Source organism: Schistosoma mansoni, chromosome 1, assembly GCF_000237925.1.
Source record: "Schistosoma mansoni strain Puerto Rico chromosome 1, complete genome".
Lineage (NCBI taxonomy): Eukaryota > Metazoa > Platyhelminthes > Trematoda > Strigeidida > Schistosomatidae > Schistosoma > Schistosoma mansoni.
In genome coordinates this window covers 23,696,970-23,717,396 of record NC_031495.1, presented here as the reverse complement: position 1 = coordinate 23,717,396, position 20,427 = coordinate 23,696,970, and the positions used below count along the sequence as shown (strand labels likewise).

The window sequence follows — 20,427 nt, the reverse complement described above, 5'->3', positions numbered from 1 at the left end:
ACTTCTGAGGTACACCCTTCAATGACAAACACTGCCACAGAACCTCTCGGTCTACAGAGTCAAATGCTGCTTTCAAGTCAAGAAAAACTATCATTGTCGAACGCCGATAAACATGTCTGTGTTCTAAAACCTGACGAATAGTGAATATGTGGTCGATACAGCCACGACCAGGTCTGAAACCAGCCTGATTTTCTCGTGTTCGCAGTTCACAAGTTTTAATTAGGCGCCTGATAATTATTGAGGCTAGTATTTTAGATGCTACATTAGTCAAACTAATCCCTCTACGGTTATCACAGGGTGATCTTGACCCTTTCTTATATATTGGGACAATCAGAGATTGTAACCAGTCAGATGGGATTACGTACAACTCCCAGATTTTAACTAGAATATTACTCAGTGCATACTCAGACATATGGACCCAATCTATTTGGACCAGCTGCTCTTCCTCGTTTCAAATTAGTTATAGCCCTTCGAATGTCGGCTAGAGTCGGGGGACCTACTTCAATGTTCCATTCAGACTGTCCGGGAATGGTGGGTAATTGTAGAGTAGCTGAAAGCCAGCTAAACTGTTCCCTAAAGTGTTCCGCCCACCGTTCTAAACGTCTGGGCTGAGAGCAGATAAGGGTTCCGTCTTTTTTCGAGATTGTCTTGCTTCTTAATTCCTCTTTCTTTAGTTATTCTGAGGAGCTCTCTGGTGGTGCCTGCAGTCGCTGCCTTTTCCATTTCGTTTGCTTTCGTTGCCCACCACTGCTCACTATCGTCCCGTAGACTTTTGGTTGACCTAGATTTGATTTGCTTTTGCTCTTCATCATGTTCAGAGCCTGATGGGATGAGTTTACGAGAATCCATCAATGCAATAGACTTGGAAGAAATCCATTGGTTTTTTGTAACCCTTTGGTTTAAATTACTAATCGATGTTACCGCTGATTTCACAGCTGTTCGTGTATCTTTTCAAGCAACATCTGGGTCAGCCTCGTTTACAGAACTGCTCAAATGTGAACTCAGTTGTTCCTGGAACTCACTTTTGGCTTTCTCGTCCCTCAGTTCAATTCTAATAGGTCTTCTAATTGTGGTTTTTCTGCGTCCAGTGAGGCGCAAGCAAATGAGTGCTTGTACTTTAGCATGATCAGAGTCTAAATATGTACTCCAGAACGAGCAACAGTCTTCTATCGAGCCTCTGCAACGATGACTGATGGCAATATGGTCTATTTGAGTCCATCGTCGGTTTCGTGCAGGTGGTCGCCCACACAGTGAAAACGTTCTTCTAGAGGTACCTGAAAAGGAAATCGGATTAGAGGTGGTCTTAGTGACCTGAGAGTGTGACCGCAGTGCCCATGGGACAACTGCGTGAGGTCAGCCACACACGACCTTTTGGGGGTAATTTTTGTGTTAGCTCCGCACTTGTTGGGACTTTACCGCCGGAGACGGATATACAGGGGATAAGGCGACGTGTGCATTTTTAGGGTCGAATTATTCTAACACCACCCCTCCTTGTGGGAAGACATCACCGCTGCCATGCTGGTTGTCTGAAGGAAACATATTCGTTCATGATTAATTTATTACATTCCTCTGGAGTATTAAGCACTTAATATAACGCTATTTGGAGCGTGGTATCAATGGGATTCAGGAAGCACATATCTTCCTATTTAGTACTTCTCAGCTGGGTGAACGTGGGTTTCATTGTTGATGTACACATTGGCAACGCGTTATTCACAGAGTTATTGAGTCTAGATTTCTGATAGCTTGTTCAACGGGTTTGAAATTATTTTAATGAATTTTCGTCGTCTTACCACGTATATTAAGGGCTGCAAGTGATCAGTCTCTATTAGGATATGTGCATCTTGGCTGTATTTCCCCAACATTACCATTGAGTTAATTTCACCAGAGCTTATTACGAAAAGGGTATATCGGTGGAATCGTTTTACTAATAATCAAAAATGAATTAATACAACTACATATTAGAAAGTTGAATACTTTTGCTTAGTTTAAAATGTTTCTCATTAAACTGATGACTTTGGGATTATTTCATCGAGAAATGATGCTTCTGTACTTAACTTGATCAAAGACTGAAAGTCTAAATGAATGAAAATACTTATACTATGATATGTTCAGTATTCTTTAGCTTGCATTGTTATTCAATCTGGCAAAAATTTTTAATAAATGCTTCTTTATATTTATTTCACATTATTTTCATGTAATGAGATGATACTAACTTAAGAAGATAGTAATTTGTTTTTAAACTAAGGAAAGAAATAAGTTATTTTGTAGCGTTAGCTTATGTAAAGCTGATGAGAGAAAGCGAATTATCATGAGCCCATTGTATTTTATGAATATTGTCCTTATCGCCTTAGTTAAGTTTCCTAAGGAAACTGATGGTGTAAAATTCTAATATTATAAATTTAGGATGGTTTTAGTAAGATCTTTGAGTAGGCATATACATAATTCCATTCAATGCCTCCAGTTTAAGACGCTTTCTGAAGATATATCACAAATATAAAATGAAACACTAATACAAACAACCAAAATCTTCCGACACCTTTTGAACTTCATCACAGAACCGTAACATTAAGCAATACTTATTTAAATTTAGGAAGATCAGGTTCCTTGGATATGACCTTGCTATTTAACTCAGTGAAATGAAGAACAATTTATTTTGGGCGTTTGCGTTAAATATTAACTCTTCTACAATTTGTTTAAAATACATTCATACTACGATCCCGCCTTGCAAGATTCGAACGCAGGACCGACCAGTCTCACATCAGAGCGCCTAACCACTAGACCACTGGTCCAGCATCCGATGGTGTTAATGTCTAACTTCAACCAATCCACGAAGTTTGAGCAACCGATCACCAATTTTCTTTAGTGAGTTGATATCTACCAACACACGTGGTTGAACTCCACTGGTCACTGCTTCTCACTAGAACTACAGGAAATATCTCTTGAAGTCAGTCACTAGTGAGCATATGATTATAATCAGAAGGGGTTTTGTGGAGATTTCAGTATTTTCATAGTTGAAATCATGAGTCAATTGAACCTAGACGATCATGGAAAACCTGGAAGCACTGGACGGTCGTTTCGTTCCGTTCCTCATCCACGATCCCGCCTCGCGAGATTCGAATGCTGAACCTACCTGTTTCGCGCCAAGCTTTTCCATGACAGTCTAGCTTCAACTAACTCATGATCTCAACTATTGAAATTTTAATAAAATGTATTCGAAAAATTTTCATGTCTGCATTTCTAGGGTTGAATTCATCAAAATTTTAGAAGTTAATTGTAAATTTAACATTTTTTCAATCAATATTATTACTAATAATATTGAATTGAAAATACTTAAAATATTTTTTTCAACTATAAATGGTTAATAAATAATCGTAGCCAAATTGCATATTGATGTGATTAGGTTTTTTTAATTTTTCTTTTGTAGTGAAGGGAATAGAAAAACTAAATTGTTTTACAAAAGAGTAAATTTTAAAATTGAAATTTAATTTACATAAATTTGTATTACCTACTAGTTAAAGATATAAATTATTATTATCTTTTAAATGACTAATCCTAATGTTTTAATTCATATTATTTTTATAATGAAGTATCATATATATTTTATATCAAATGATTAGATTTACAAATAATATTCAATTTAAAATAAGTTAGAAAAGAAAATAATTTGAATCCTATTGTAGTGAACAAGAACACGACTGGGGACAATCGAATGTATTTGAGCACAAATTAGAGACTATATCACTAAATTCTGATAACCATATAGTGAACAGTTAATTTGGAAAATAACAATCAATTATCTCAATCTTAACTGTTCGTTCTGCAAATATTAGTCCGTCTTCCCTGATTTCATTGTTCATGCATTTTCGTACCGATTGCGCTTCATTCTTGTTCTTTCCTTATCGATATTCTGCCGAAATACATTCTGTGTCCGACATCACCATATACTACTTATATGGATATAACTAGACCACACCACACTATGAGTATAAAATTTTATCTAAACAATTAATAATTGAGGAATCAAATGAAGTTGTTCAAGTGATTATATTATTTGTGAACACCATACGTCTTTGACTTTAAGAACTGCTATAATCATAACTTTAATTTATTCAAGATCAGTTAATTAAACAATGGTTTAATGAACATGGTTCTAGTTTTTCAAACAATAAATAACACGTTTAAATCCTAAGTCACCTATTTCGATATGGGGACCTAAGTAATGTCATTGTTTATCATATAAATGATGGCTAAGTAATCATACTTAAACTGTGTAAAAAGACGTATGTAATCCAAAAGATCTCTAATAAGAAATAAGACACCCTTATTTCAAATAGGTATTCGACTAATATTGCATTCTCCTAAATCTATACTCAACAAACCAAATCAGTTGTTCAAGTTTTCTTGAAAAAAAATACTCTTTTTTATAAGCGAAGATGGATAGTGGCTAGTAGTGGGATCCAGGATGGGAGTTTCGTCCTATTTGGGACTCGTCAGCTGGATGTACCTGCATCTTAGATTTGATGTTCACTCTGGATCACTATTAATAATGCATTAATCAACGTTGTTACCTTATAGTGTTCTTTTTTCCCAGTGGGATATAATACTTTGTTATTCATTCGGTGACTTCTTTTAGCAAAAAACCGATCCTTGAATTATCTTCTGGAAGATCATCAGAGATAAAGCGTATCAATCGATTTGCCGATTGATACTTGTTTTCTGAATGTGCTGGTATTTGAAAACACTTTATATTAGTGAGGATACTTTTGACTTATTTCCAAGCCTCCAAAGCATATAACTTGCGCAATATATCTGAGCAGTTGTAGAATGATAAGCATTTCGTTCATCAGCCTACTATTTTTTTACTGCGGCAGGCAACAAGAATTAAATCATTGTATTCCCGAACTAGTTTTTCAACTTTTAAGGAATTTGTTCAAGGCCTAATCGCCCGTCTTATGATTCTAGCAAAATAAATAATTATAGAAGTGATGACATTCGAAGATTTCATTACTCCTTAAATTGACCAGCTGATAGCCCAAAACATTTTGAAAACATATGCAGCTTCTTGAGTGATGTCTTCATTACGCTTAGAGTGACTGGAGATTCAATGTGGTATACCTTCAAATACACCAAATAATTTTTCGCAGCCTTCAAGTGTTTAATTTTGTTTTTCACGTTTTGATCCATTGAAATGAATCACGCATCTAATCAGTGAACTCTCGTACAGAATTATATCATTTTATTTACATGTAATGCATCAGCAGTTAAAACAATTAAGTTGATTTTATCATATTTAAAGGCAATCAATCGGATGCAACTAAATCTCACTACACATCAAACATCAGCAATACGAAGTTAGTGTTGTTCCATCGTACTATTTAAACTTGGATTAATGTGAATTTGGTTATTTATTCTATGAAGTGGCTTACACTGAGTCACAAAACGTCAGAAAATCTAATTTTTCTACTTACTGGAATATTACAAATATATTAATTTATTTATTTAATTCCGTTATTCACTAACACGATTTAAGTCGGTAATTATATACAACGGTAGCCGGGATCTATATTTCGATCACAATCAGCAAACGATTTAATTGGAGTCAGATACATCGCCACTAAAATGATGAACCAGCAGATAACCTCTTCGTCCGATCTAATTGGCATCAAAATAAAGGGCCACAATAAAGTGTTGAGCCCTACTACGAACCTAACGCAACGTGCAAGACTACACAGAAGATGAACATCTCGAACTCTACACATCCATAAGCGTACTAAGTGGCTGACTTAATCGAAGAGCAACTTAAACGACTCAATCTGTAATCCGATGCACTAAGCAAAGCCAGTACAGCAGCGACATGGACATGCTCATATCGTATTACGTTATCGGTACTTTGTTACCATGACAACTCTGCTTACTGATCTAGTTGGCAGTTCGTTCCACTATCATAACAATGATCATCATCTTCTCATTATCACATTATTGACATATCATCACCTAACTTGGAATTATTACTGCTTTTCTCGTTGACATTAAATTAATAGGTAACCAAATCCCTCTAACAACTGCAAAAACATCAAAAACACAACTCGCTGTATTCCATTTGGTACCTCGTCCACTTTTCTCAATTTATTCTTCTTTAAAGCCATGGAGAAAGAGTAATAAGAGTATAAGAAAACAGAATTAGATGTCTACCGTTACCTGTAATCCTAACGTGATCAACTATAAAAAGCATTATCATCAAAAAGAGTTTATGTATAAATCCAACTAAACAGCATTTTAACATTTAAGGGAAGAATTTGGGTTTCCGCAATCCATAATCCCAAGGGACTCCGGTTCTTTGATGATATGGTTCATAAATATCATTTGGATAATATTTTGGTGTTCGCCATTGTTTATTCAGTAAATTATTTATTAAAAAAGTTGTTGCACGATTGGTCAAAATGTGCTCAGAACGTCGATTTAATTCAGATTCACTTCGTCTGTGTAACAATATAAAAGAAAAAATAAATAAAAACTGAAGTAAAAAGCAATAAAAAGCAGTAAAAAAGCAATGAATAAACGATAATCAAATATAACTCTCATACGTCCACAAACTTTATTATGAGAACAAATAGAAAATAAACAGCACAAACAAAGTGCAGTTGAAAATGTTAAATGTCTTATTTTTCCATGTGTAACTTCAAGGTAATGTGTTCACTGTGACACAAAAGTAGATCTCATGTAAGTACAATTCATGCAAATAAAACTGTACACATACACTGTTGAAAAATAATTATTTTCGTTCATCTTGCGGTTAATCATAATTATTGATTTACATCACAAAACTACACAGATCTTCATTTGCTTTAAATAACTATTCATTACTCGTCTACATATCACAAAGATGGAGAAAACTAGATTAAATACCTATACAATATCAATGTCCCTTCGTTACAACAAAATTATTCAATGACGTTATTTCTGTAAATAATTTTCAAAATAAAATAATGTATAATAACAGAAGTATATATATATATATATATATATATATATATATATATTACCTATATAAATGTTTAGCCCGACCACTTCGTGCATGAATATATGCACCCCAACGAAGACGTTTAAATCTACCAATAGCATCTTGATTTGGAGGGTTATAGTCACCAGTTTCTGAATAATATTTCTTCACCTCTTCACTTCTGCGATTTCGGGATGGTATCTGCAAAACACGCCACTGACTGTTGAAATGTAAAAGTATTTTAAATTTAAGCATTTACATGAGTGATAGTAGTGATCAAATGACTATTGGGAATAACGAAATGATATCACATAAGAGCATACACAAGATAAATTCATCAAGAGAACTTTAATTTTTCACAAATGAACTATGATTCATCTACGAGCACATAAATTAACTACGAACAACCATAAACATATATGAAAAAGATATTTTTGGTGATCGATTATGTAATTCGATTATGCAATTATCATGTTGTCAATGGTATAAGTTGTTCCACTAGCAAAATACAGTTAAAACAAATCAGATATTTGAGATGGTTGAGAAGATTTGTAGCTCAAGTGGGTGATTTTGATGTAGGTTTGTTCTCTGAGCTGGATGGTTTGGTCATGGAGCTTTCATCGTCCTTCTGAACGACATCATCAGCACGAATCAGATATTTCTTTACACATCACTTGCTGACAGCTACTAAAAAAATAGATTAACGTGTTTACGTTTTACGATAGAGATTTTCAACCAGAATATTCCGATGGAAATGGAAATAATCCGTCTTAGTAAATTTAACGTGATATCTATCACTCGAATCTATTTCACGAATAGTTACAGCTTAAAATTCACTACCATTGCAATCCCTTGGCAAAAAATTTAGCTTAATTTGATATTTTACACATTGCTATAAAGTATTCATATTTATTCGACAGTAAAACCTTATCTGTCATATGAACAAAAATACAATATGTAAAAATACCTGGATATGTTGAACATTATAGTAGTTTAGAAGCGAAAATGTCGACCCTTAACCAGTGAAGCACGTTCATTTGGTGAACATTTCAAGGTTATTAATGAAAATAATCTGGTTTACTTAGGTAACTATAGATATTATTAGGTCAATCGTACGCGTGTCCTTTTTATTATCCTTCCCATTTTTATATATTGCTCGCAGGACAACTGGTCAATATCTACTATCTTATAAACGAGATTTCTGTGAGTAATTAAAAAACGAAGGATGAGAAATAAATCTTATTTAGTGAACAAAATAAACAAACGAAAAAAGACATTCGAAAAGTCGGATAATGAAGAAAATTATTGATATTTAAGAAATTTTGAAGCAGAATATTACAGATCATAGGGTTGATTCTGATTTTCATGAAAATAAAATTCGATTTTCACAATTTACTACTTCTAGTAGTAAAGTTAATTAAGCAACACTTGATAACGAGAGCGAAATATTTACATTTGAATCAATATCAAAGTGGTATGCATAAATGCTTTCAGTCAAACTGAAATCGAGAAAAAACAAATCCAACAACTAGCTAAAAAATCAATTATTTCTAGAATGAGGTCTGTGAAGATCGCTTATATTATGAACTGATAACTATTACAATGTGAAACTACCAGCACGTTTTTTTCCTAGTGTAGAGATTGCCTACAAATAACACAGAGGCTGCAGGACCTTAGGGTCTCAGGTTCGATTTCTAGCAACGAAATCGTCAAACCCTTGGAAGAATTTCACACTAGGACGAAATGTTCGTACAATGTCTATTAGTTTTTCTTTATTATTTTATAAGCTAATGTTCGTTATAACACCAGGTAATGATAATAACATAGACACAATTAAAATGAAGTATGAGTTACATATTGTAACACTTGTATCATGCCAATTACGATTTTTATTTGCTATTATCGGTTTTCTGTAATCCGAATAATACTTCTATAACATTAAAATTATATAAACTTGACTAAAATGCAAGGAAAAAACAACATATTCATAGCAGAGTAATAACAGGACATCAATAAACTAACTTGAAATTGAAAAGATTGTTGACATTACTAACAGGTCCTATAGATGGTCCTGTTGTAGAAACAGATCGTAATAAAGAATTAAATACTCCGTAGAAATTTCTTAGGCATAATGTTGAATTTGACTGAATCATCAATATCTAGATTTTTATAAATTTCAAAGTGAAAATTGTTAAAAATTAGCGAATTTCCATCAACAGAGAATGTAAATATTATTCGGTTAAATTATGATGGATGATCATTGATGTTTAGTGTTAGTAAAAGAACTAACGAGTGTAGAAAAGCTTGTCGAGAGAAAAATTAAAACGTCGATAACAGAGTAACTCTGTATTAACAAAAGAAAAAACTTTAAATAGAAACTGAGGGAAAACAAAATGATTCGCACTAAAATCTGATACATATAAAGGAAGTTTTCGAAATATTTATAAAAGTTCACAATATTGAGACAGAATTTAAGACTCCCCACAACCTATCTCACTACAATGTTGTTCCAAACATACTTTAGATACCGGATGGTAGTAGGTAATTTAAACATTTTCATGAATTAAAAACAATAAATACTCTTACTAATCTATAAAGTCCAACTAGGAGTGTACTGAACGAGAACACAGAAGGGGACAACCAATTTACTTAAATATAAAATTACAGAATCTCTTGGTAAAATATCAGAACCATATATTGAATACTTCATTTGCAAACTTCCATCATTTGTCTTTCAAATTCAGTATAATTCTTCCAAGTCACAATTATTTCCTATTTCCGTTTCTGTTTTCTTCAAGTCGAACTTCATAGCCTTCTGCTCCTCGGTTTTCAATTCCAATTAGTACCACATACTACTTATGTCGACAGACATACATCACAGAAGTAATAAAAAGATCCTATTCACTAGTTAATTGGATGATTATCGATGTCCGATAAAATATGAAATAAACTGAAACATATATAAAGTTAAAATCTAATCATCACTCAACATAATAAACAATGAACAAAATACAACTGCATTGACTGTAATGAATCAACTTTCCTTTAAATCATTTAGTATTTATCATAAACACTCAGCCGACCAAAGTAACAAACATTCAATAAGCAATAATAAGGATAGTAATCAAGAAGGTGAAGGAATAAGTGCAAATAATTTCTATATTATAATTATTAATAAAAAAATTACTAAAGTGCGTTTACAAAATCACTTTTAAAAAAAAAACAATCCGCCATTATTATTCTTTTTACTGGTAATGCCAAAAAAACTAAAACAGTGAAAACTACTGGTATCGGATAGTACCAATTAAAAAACATAAATATTAATATAAACTAGTCGCCGCAAAAAAAGGAACACGAAACCGAAAACAGAGAGAACAAAGTGTGAGAAAATGACTAAGTTCATGATATTCAATTATAATAAAAAAATAAGAAAATAGTAAAGTAAGAAAAGTTGACAACAGCCGTGTTTGATAATAATAAATACTAAAATAAAATGCTATTGATGTTATGTAATTAAATAAGACAAACAAGGTGCAGCTTAGTTTACATAGACTTATGTATAAGCAACATTAGAATAAAGATATAAATGATAAAATTAGTGCCTTTTTTGAGAAAGAACATTATGTAGTTTGTTGATATGAATTCTGTGTAAATCGGTTTGATTACACATACTAAAAATATTTTTTCGATGTTAATTACAGCCATTCTATGCTACATCATAATAAGAGATAGTTTTAATGATGAATAAAACTCGACTAGGTATATATTGATACAGTAATAAATAGATACAAATTAAATCAAATAAAAGAGAATATCAAAAAAAAGTAAAATTATTAGATAAAGTAAGCAGAAAAATTATTGGAAGACAACTTTAAGAGTAAATCATAATGAAGTGACTGCAGTTTATGAACGCGGTAACTGTAAATAAGAATTTAGCATGAATCGTAATAAAGAATACACAACAATAGAGGGGATCAATGATATGTATTTCATTTGCGTTGATTTATTTAACACTTGATAAAAATGTCTTGATTATTTTGTACACATTTAAAAATAACTATATATGTATTGTTGATCATCAATCAAATCCCTGGATAATTAGGCATTAGTGAAGGATCTAAAGCTCGATACTGATGATGCATATCACGAGCACCGTTATTTATATCGACCTGTCTAGCGACATCTTCCAAATCATGACGAAATCTATAAAAATAGAAATAAAACGATGGATAATTAGCGCAACCCTCGTTGACACTGGAGTTACACATAAATTTACAAGAATGTAGTTTCAAAGTGAATAATTTCACAAATGTGTGACAAAAGTAAAACTTTGTGTAACATGAAATATTCCACTGATGATAACATTTAATTGTCTTGTCTAACCAATCCAAGTAGAAAAAATGAATAATTAAACAACTCGAAAGGAACAGCCAACGACAAGAGAAATTCCTGTAACAACATACAGAATCCAACAAGTAACTGAAGACAAAAGTAAACAAGTGATGAGATACTACGACAATCTATATATAACAGCAATCAGTCGGTGTAATAAAAAGAGTTTCAAGCACCTCAGGAAATAAATATTTGAATTGGACCATGATCATCGTTGCACCACTGTAGCCATTCGATAAGACTAATCGTGAAGTTTAGTGACAGCCCATTACTAAGTTAGATACTAAACAGTACTAGATAGTTTTATATTTCCTGTGCAAAAGTTATTTTGAATTGTAATTGGTGGCTTGAAGCCAAGTTAACACATGTAGTTGAATTATTTATACAAATTTCAGGTTAAAATGATGAGCAATTTTTGAGGTCATCAATTTCACTTGATTTTTCAAGGCTATGTCTGTATAGTAATAAAAATACAAAAGAGCCACCATAAATTCTAATTTATATAGATAGATGATTGCGTGGACGTTAAGCTTTAGAAACTAAAGAGATTAGCTTTTATCAAATAGATTATAAGTGCCAGCTTCTTGTGATTATGCAAAACCTATGTCAAATATTCCAAAAATGGGTGAACATATCATTTGGCACAGACGAACAAAAAATTAAACAAAATTGCATGGGGGTATTATGAACACTACTCTTTCCTACTCACTTAGTGACCTTAATCAGATTGATAAAAACTAAAAGGAAGATTATGAATGCTTAAGCTAGAACAAAACATTCTTTGACTAAATAACTTTAGTAAGAGGTGTAGAAGAGTGCTAGAGAAAATGAGTCCAGATCTATCGGTTGTATCGGGACAATTTTGTTTATGTCAATTCATATGCATGTAGGTCCCTTACGACATAGTCTATTGGTAAGAGTACAGTAAAGCTTTCAATAATACGTAGTGTAAAATACATACAAATGGTAGAGATGCTGATTAGCATAAGCAATGATACTGATCAACTATCAAACAACTTTATTATATTGAGCAGATTTTGAAACTGTAAATTAGCTGTAAAATAAGCTACGTCAAGTTTTATCAATAAAGACAAGATTACCCTTTTGTTTGAACAATGTTTTTCCAGCACCTCAAAATGATGACAAGAAGTGATATGAAATCATCAGAAGCTATTTTCGATGTGTACAAGGGCTAGTAGCAATCACAAAGAACTATTAACTGAACCTCTCAAGTTCTATGCCAAATGTTCGATAAACTCACAATATTATCATTTCCAGATTATACAAAAATGTTTACTTATTGTGCTTAGTTCGATAATTCCCAGTCAAATGGTAAACATTAAAAGATCTGCAAACTCAAGTGTATCAATTGTGTAGTTATATTACTGAATTTTTTTAAAATAAACGAGCTAAATAAATATGAGTGAAATCGAATATACCGCAAGCATCTAATTAAAATGACGGATTTTGTGTCATATGACACAACTTACTGATCTAATAGAACAACTGCTTTCTTTTTAAATATGAAATCCGATTCATATTGACCTAAAACAGATTGTTGAACGCGACTAGCCAATCTAGTGTAGAGAACAGTTTCTACTGTCATTTGACGATTAGGCAATGAAGCCAATACACGATCAAGACCTTGTACATTTGAAAAGCTAAACACACTGCCATGTGCACCATTCAAAGTACCATCGGCTACATGAAAAAAATTTCAAGGAAAATAAATAAGCGCAAAGCAAATGAAACCAATTTTAAAATTCTTAAACATTTTATATATTCAGATGACTGATTTAATACATTCCCAGTATAACCGTTTACAGAATCTGCATTAAATCACTGATCTATATGACGTTAATAATGAATAGACGAAATTCAAGTCTTTTAAGAAACAGGAGTTCGTCAGAGGTTGAGGATATACCCAATAAAAAAGTAGCGAGAACCAAGTTGTTGACTTCTTAACGACTACATAAATAAGTTTCAGGCAGAAACCCTTCCAATTTATGAGGGTATTGATACAGATAGCCAATGATTGTTATCATCTGGATTCCTCCACAAAAAGATAAATAGTGAAAAAATAATCTTTGAGCTAGACATAATGACATCAGTTACTTGATTAATTCCAAAAATATTGATACACTAAATAGTTATTATGTTCGAATGCAGAGTCTTTCAGTACTTCACACATAAAACTTCGTAGACGTTCAGTTGTCTTACGGTAAAAATCTACATTTTTTAAATCCCCAAGTAAATAAGTACAATTACAACGCATTAATTACAATGAATACTACTGATTACAGAAAGAATTATCCTTTTCTCAGTACTTTACATTTTGTTGAAATGTAGAAATATCCGAAGAGAGTACTTGACTTTTGACTATGAAGAAATAATCTAATTAGTAAAAATACAATTTATTTGACTGAGTGTTTTGTTTAATCTGAAAGCAACTTTAATCATCGACTACATTCAACTAAAAAAACTCGACAACACTTAAACCATCTTATAATTATCCTGTCATTTTCTACGGATAAACAATTTGTACGGAATAACTTACAAAATGTATTTCTATCTAATGGAGGAGAACCAAATAGACTTAACGGATATTGTGCTGGAAAGCCATACTCATCAAACATTGGCAATCGAAGCGCTGAACCAGTAACAATAATACTAAGATAAAGAATTCCCATTAGAAATTTGACCACTTCTTCAACCGTATTTAAACCAAATATTTCTTCTGTAACATTATCATGTAGACAATTTTCTAGTCCAGAATTCGTACGAAGCTGTGTAGGCGTAGATAAATATGAAATTGAATTTCTCAATTATTTATATGGAGATAGGAAATGAAATAATATCCATTATTCATTATTTGTGTTCAAAAATTCATATCTGAATGTATAAGAGATTATATTACACAGCCTATTTCAGAAACAAATTCATTGAAGTAATACATTTTTGGAAGAAATTAAAATGGTTCTCTGGACTAAGATTTTCTGACTGTTGATACTGATCAGCCATAGATGTCAGTCAGCTGCATAACTAATTATTACTTATAATAAAAAGTTTTATCAGCAATCTAAACTTAGACGGACTAATGTTGAAATGAGCAAGAAGCCAGGTGGAGAAAACCAATTTATTGTTCAATGCAATGAAAATCATGCACTAAATACATCATTTACACGTCATATTTGCATTTCCTCTACCTACTCCACTATTCCTCCAATTCTGGTGTTATTTCGATTGTTCTCCGATTACTTTTCTGTTTTCTTCAATTCAGTTTTCTGCTGCCAGACATTCCACTTTCGATTGTGGTTACATACTACTTATATCTGTCAGCATAAGTAGCATACACTACAATGTTATTGCTTAGCAACAACTGGAAAGGAGAGCCCAGGACAGAGTAGGTTGAATATTTCTAGTCAGCGGCCTATGCCCCACGAGAGGTAACAAGTGTGAGGAGAAATGTTATTCAGAAAACAGACCGAATAATAACCATGAACTAGAACTCTTAGTGAGTTGTAGTGGTTTATGTTAATTGGTTATTATAAATAGAAATATTTATACGTTTTATTAACCACCAAAGAGCATGAAGTTAGCAACACTGTAAAGAAGTGTGAACACTCACTAGGAAATATAAAATAGAAATAAATGAAAAATAAACTACACAACGGACGGGCATCAAAGTTAATCAATAGTTGACTCCAAATACGAAAAAAACACTGGTCCTATTACGCTTAAGGAATAAAAACATAACAGTGACGAAAGGTAATTATCAAATTTTTCAAGACTTAACTCTACTGAGATACTTGATCTTGTCAGCTAAGTGTAATCTGAACGACCCCAAACCGGTCGTTGAATAAACAAACATAGGGATAAAATTTATCCATAATAACTGATCTTGTAAATTGTCTAAGAAAGGATTTAGAAAAATTGGATATCTTCGACCAGACATTCATAGAAATACAACTTACAGCACAGAATAGTGGAGCAATCAGAAGCATACTTTTTTCAAACTTAGATGACTTTAACTAATTAATTCTTACTTTAATTTTGTTTTTAAGTACTCACAAACTCCTAGCAATAGACACGTCTGTGGCTCCCTAATAAAGCTACCCACTTCGGTCTGGGCATCCGAGTAGTATCCAAGCTCACACATAAATCCAATGACCTGTGTGGCGCATATATATTTTAGTGTCCCTTTATGCCAATTTGTATGTGTTTAAATCAATAAATAAAAATTACTCCGAATAACGTTTATTCTTATTAGTTATTAAAATATAATATACAAAGAAGGAAAGAAAATAAAACATTAGGTCAATAAAACACTCACTTTTATCGTACTACCAGGAACACCAACTAGGCCTAAACCACCTTCTTCCATTGGACTAGCAATTTCATGTCTCCAAGACTGTAGTTCATTATCATGTATGATCTGTTCAGTCCCACCAGCTATGTGGAGTAATGGTAAATCTAAATTTATTTCACTACACAAAATAATTAACTGAGGTTTTTACTCAATATATCAATAACCTAATGATAGTATAATTTTCACTAAAAAATAACCAGATCAGGTTAGGAATTGTTATAAAACACTTTTTTGTTTTATTGTCAATTTATGCTATTGACTGCTTATGCTATGAGAAAAGTTGGTACATTCCCCGTTAAATAAGTTACATTAACAAACTGGTAATCCTACAAACCAATTTTTACGAGAGATTAACTGTAACTTTTGTCAAAACTATAGGTGGGATAAACAGCTGACTACAACGACTACTATCTCCACCGATTCCAACCAGTTTACGTTGACTTCTCTAACTGATGCAAATCATTCAGAAAAACCCAATGATTCGATTAATCCTTAACAATCCACCGACATTTTTACTGTTGAAACTATAGTCACATTTGAAAATTTTTATATACATATACATTAAGAAATTCTAACAACAACCAATTCCATTTCATTCTATTTGACAACAACATCCAAATAAAGAATGTTTTTAATTAACAAAATTGTTCGTAGTAAATTCACTCTGGAGGACTGGTCTTCTAAATTACAATTAGACAATCCCAACACAGATTTGTTACTCAATAGTAAGGTGAGTAAAAGAAAATATCTTAAAAGTGAAGTATTTTCGAAAGGTATATAAATAAATAAACCTAGTTAAGAGTAAGCTAAGAAAACGATTTCCTTCTCTTTCTTTTTTCAGACCACGCAACCTTGATAAATTCCAAGTTGGTATATTAAAAAATCCACTTTCCGCTTCACAACACAAACTGATATTTTTAAGATGAGTGGTCAGTTCTCGACAAAGATGTTTTGTTTAGTCACGACCCTTTACTATAAACACCTGATTATATTCATAAATATTACATAATTCATTAAAAAAATGGACCTGAAACTTAAAGGTAAAATATCAGTGTGTTAGTTATGAAAACTAAGCATCGCACTGAAATAGTACGGGCATGAAAATTTTTCTAGGAAGTTATTTGAGATATACTGGAGTTAGTTTGTTCTTTGTACCACAGTAACATTGTAAACTAATTGCACCAAGATGACGGTAATTTACTAACACGAATAATTAAACAGGAAAACTTATTGCTACAAGATTTATTTAAGTTTCGGAAGAACAAGGAATAACTTTCTTTTAAACGGCCAGTAGATAGGTTTCCATCCACTCAAAGAGTTGATGCGGAATATTCAGAATATAACTAAAGCCACTTCAGTTGTTCGTAGTGAGTATATTGATTATAAAAGAATGAGTAAAATGTTAAAAGTTGTGGTTCAATGTTTAAGCACTTTTTGTTAGTTAGTCAGCTACGGCGTAGGATCAGGCACATATATGCATCGGTTCAAGTTGCCACACCTCATTAACACAACAGGATGAACACCAGATTCATAGAAGTAGTTAATTTAATGGTGGTAATATATAAAAGAAAGATTGTACATGAGGATATAATACGAGAAGAAAGAATTAGTTCGTAGAAAGAAGAGTATAAAGCAATTTTGATCCCACGGTTTAAGGGAAGACAAACAATGTATACAACTTCGCCATTGTGATCGATTCTCAACCATGTCACACAGGGTCTCCAACCATTCTTTACAATAGTCTCGCGGGCCCCAACCAAGTAGTCCCCATCTACCAACATGGCTTAGGCTAAAAGTTAGTGACTTCAAGCACTGATGCCACGTTTTGGTTTCGCCACACCTAACTCTTTTCCAACCAACCCCAATACTAGCCAACATTGAGCGTTGTGGTAATCGGTGTTCAGGCATAGGTAACACGTGGGCCGACCATCTCAGCTGATGAAGACTCACAATCTCATCAACTGATTCACCACTTTTCCCTAATACCCTGCGTCTAACCTCACTCTTACTTGCCTGGTGATCCAAGCAGATGCTGGCAATATTTCTAAGACATCTGTGGTTAAATACTAGTAACTTACAAGTGCCTTCCACTTTTCATGGCCACGTTTCGCAGCCATAAAATAGAACAGAACAAACTACCGCGCAGTATACTCGTCCCTTAGTTGATAGACGGATATCTCGTCTTCGCCATAGGTGACGTAAGTTGACAAGACCCAAACGAGCTTTATGAATCCGTGAAGAGATTTCGTCGGGCACCAACCCACTAGGGCTAATTGGTTGAGCAACGTAATGAATCCACTAAGAATGATGACGAAACGAACGATGAATGAACCATGAAGATACGTTCTCTATTTCATTTCATATGTTTTACTTCAGCTATCCGTGTTTGGGCGACGATGTTAACAAAAAGCCAAAATACCAATTAAATTAGATGGTTTTGTTTCAGACACTTATTTACTCAGGCAGATTGTAATATAAGAAGCTGAGTTCAAAGTTTATCTTCTCCGCTTCTTATCTTACAATCTGCCTGAAAATAAGCGTCTGAAACAAAATCATCTAATTTAATTGGTATTTGGCTTTTTATTACCATCGTCGCCCAAAACAGGGATGGCTGAAGTAAAATATAATGAAATCAAACAGAGAACGTATCTTTATGGTTCATTTATCGTTCTCTCCTTTAACATTCCTAATGAAGTTAATACACTGTTACAGAACATTCAGATTTCAATATTGCGGTTACAAGGTAAAATAATAAACTGTCCACCTAATTTTACGTAGATATTTATCATCAGCACCTAGACATTAAGTATAGATCATACTATATGATGTGGACATGTATGATATTATAACAATGAAATACCTTTCTCGCACCTTGGTTTACGTCACAAAATCCACCGTACATGAAATTCTGAGTAGGCAGATAGAAGAAAAGAACAACAGAAGTACGAATAAAGAGAAATCGACACTAAAAGCGGAAATAATACTTACGGTAAAATAGACGGACGTAGTTTGAGGTAAACTGTTCCAATGCATGATATATTAGCATAGCATCTTCACGATATGGATAATTACCTAAACTATTTGGATCAAATACCTGAAAGTATCAAAATGAAATGGCAAAAGATAAATACAGTAGTAAGATTTATAAAACAGAACAGATAATTAATGACGTCATCCCTTTTTAATATTCACACTGAGTAATGTGAATAACATATGTGAGGCACAATACTTGTATTATACGAGACTCATATTAAACTATACCCCCCTAAAACCACAAAACGTTTGACAGGTTAGCAGTTTTACTTCAAAATAACACAGCTAGACGAAATCGACTACCAGAATAAAGTAGTAACGCATCTGAAATATGGAATAAGATATACTGAGTGGAATTTTAACAAACAGACCACTCAATCACGATATCAATTAGTTAACAAACATTCAAGTATTTTGAAAACACTAAAATATAAAAGCTTACATTAATACAAGGTATACAACAGTCCCAATAGTTGATATTGTATATTCACGTAAAATAAAACAAAATTGAAAGACTTACTCCTCTGGACTCTAGTTCACGATAAATATTCGCATTTACATCAAAACGCCATTTTTTAAAAGCTCGTCTTAATAACTGTTTAATTCCTTTACGTGACAATTGAATATTACGAGATATCCATCCATTTTCAAATGTCCACTCTTTTAATTTCCTTGAATTTAATAAGTTAAATAATTATTTAAAAAACTGAGTTATAATTTAGGATTTATATAAAAGTTCAGTAAACCAAAACAGTAATATGGTATACATATTCATTATGAGCAACAAAAGATATGTAAACATACGACGTATACCTAGCTGAAGTTTTTATCTAACCTAGACCTCAAAAAGCCATGAACGTATATGTATATGCAGTATTCATTAATGGAAAACAATAAGGATATTATGCAACTGATAGCTAGAAACTTATGAAACCTTGGAAATGTATAAGCTAAATCAATCAACAATATGATACATCATTTACACATCATATTTGCGTTGTCTTTACCCACTCCACTATTCCTCCAATTCTGTTGTTATTTCGATTGCTCTCCGATTTCTTCTCTGTTCATTTCAATTCAATTTTCTGCTGCCAGGCGTTCCACTTCCGATTGTGCCTACATACTACTTATATCTGTCAGCATAGATAGCATACACCACATTAACAATGTGTTTCTGATTTCAAATTATTGTTGTGTATCCTAATACAGATGACAGTAATATCACGACTGAAATACAGTAGAATATTTGTTACAATTCTTCTATGAGCAGCATAATCTGTTTAGATTCGGAAAACAGTTATTCAACTTAAAACATAGTCTCATTGAAATCATGAACAGATCTAAGTTAGAATCCACTTAGTATTGTTTGTTTGAATCTTCCCATCGATGTGTTAGGACTGCAACTAGTCAGTCTCTAATTGGCATATGTGCATACCGTGCGTATTGCCTCGATATAGCCTTGATTCACAAGCATAATAAGCAAAGATGGATAGTGGCTAGCAGTGGAATCCAGGACGCGCGTTTCGTCCTATTTGGGACTCGTCGGCTAGAGGTACCTGCATCTCAGACTTGTTGATGTTCACTCTGGGAATGGAACCCAGTACCCTCGCTTCAAACGCCATCGCGTGAATCC

The 20,427-nt window shown here is 32.9% G+C and overlaps 3 protein-coding genes and 1 non-coding gene across 4 annotated transcripts in view; all 4 read right to left on the bottom strand.

The window, feature by feature from the left end:
• Positions 1 to 6,096: 6,096 nt before the first annotated feature.
• Positions 6,097 to 9,153, bottom strand: Smp_140550 (putative 39s ribosomal protein L35, mitochondrial precursor; the record flags this gene model as incomplete). Its single annotated transcript, XM_018793737.1, has 3 exons — positions 6,097 to 6,479; positions 7,044 to 7,220; positions 9,023 to 9,153. 3 exons carry the CDS (start codon positions 9,151 to 9,153, stop codon positions 6,284 to 6,286), a joined length of 504 nt encoding a protein of 167 aa, XP_018648219.1. The 3' UTR covers positions 6,097 to 6,283.
• A 1,167-nt stretch (positions 9,154 to 10,320) lies between these two features.
• On the bottom strand, positions 10,321 to 10,705 carry Smp_034030 (hypothetical protein; the record flags this gene model as incomplete). Its single annotated transcript, XM_018793736.1, is given in 2 exon segments — positions 10,321 to 10,542; positions 10,547 to 10,705. Coding segments are annotated over 2 exon segments (381 nt in total).
• A 377-nt stretch (positions 10,706 to 11,082) lies between these two features.
• Smp_034020 (putative lipoxygenase) overlaps positions 11,083 to 20,427 on the bottom strand; it is a gene marked incomplete at both ends in the record, with an annotated part of 13,100 nt that continues 3,755 nt past the window's right edge. Inside the window, 6 exons of the mRNA XM_018793735.1 lie at positions 11,083 to 11,203; positions 12,883 to 13,093; positions 13,950 to 14,178; positions 15,726 to 15,865; positions 18,750 to 18,855; positions 19,315 to 19,465. Coding sequence (XP_018648217.1) covers positions 11,083 to 11,203; positions 12,883 to 13,093; positions 13,950 to 14,178; positions 15,726 to 15,865; positions 18,750 to 18,855; positions 19,315 to 19,465 — 958 coding nt within the window. The remainder of the gene's footprint in view (positions 11,204 to 12,882; positions 13,094 to 13,949; positions 14,179 to 15,725; positions 15,866 to 18,749; positions 18,856 to 19,314; positions 19,466 to 20,427) is intronic.
• Positions 20,373 to 20,427, bottom strand: part of Smp_tRNA_01594_Gln_TTG.1.1 — a 66-nt gene continuing 11 nt past the window's right edge. Inside the window, exon 1 of the tRNA in view lies at positions 20,373 to 20,427. This exon is cut by the window's right edge and continues 11 nt beyond it. This is a non-coding gene — a tRNA.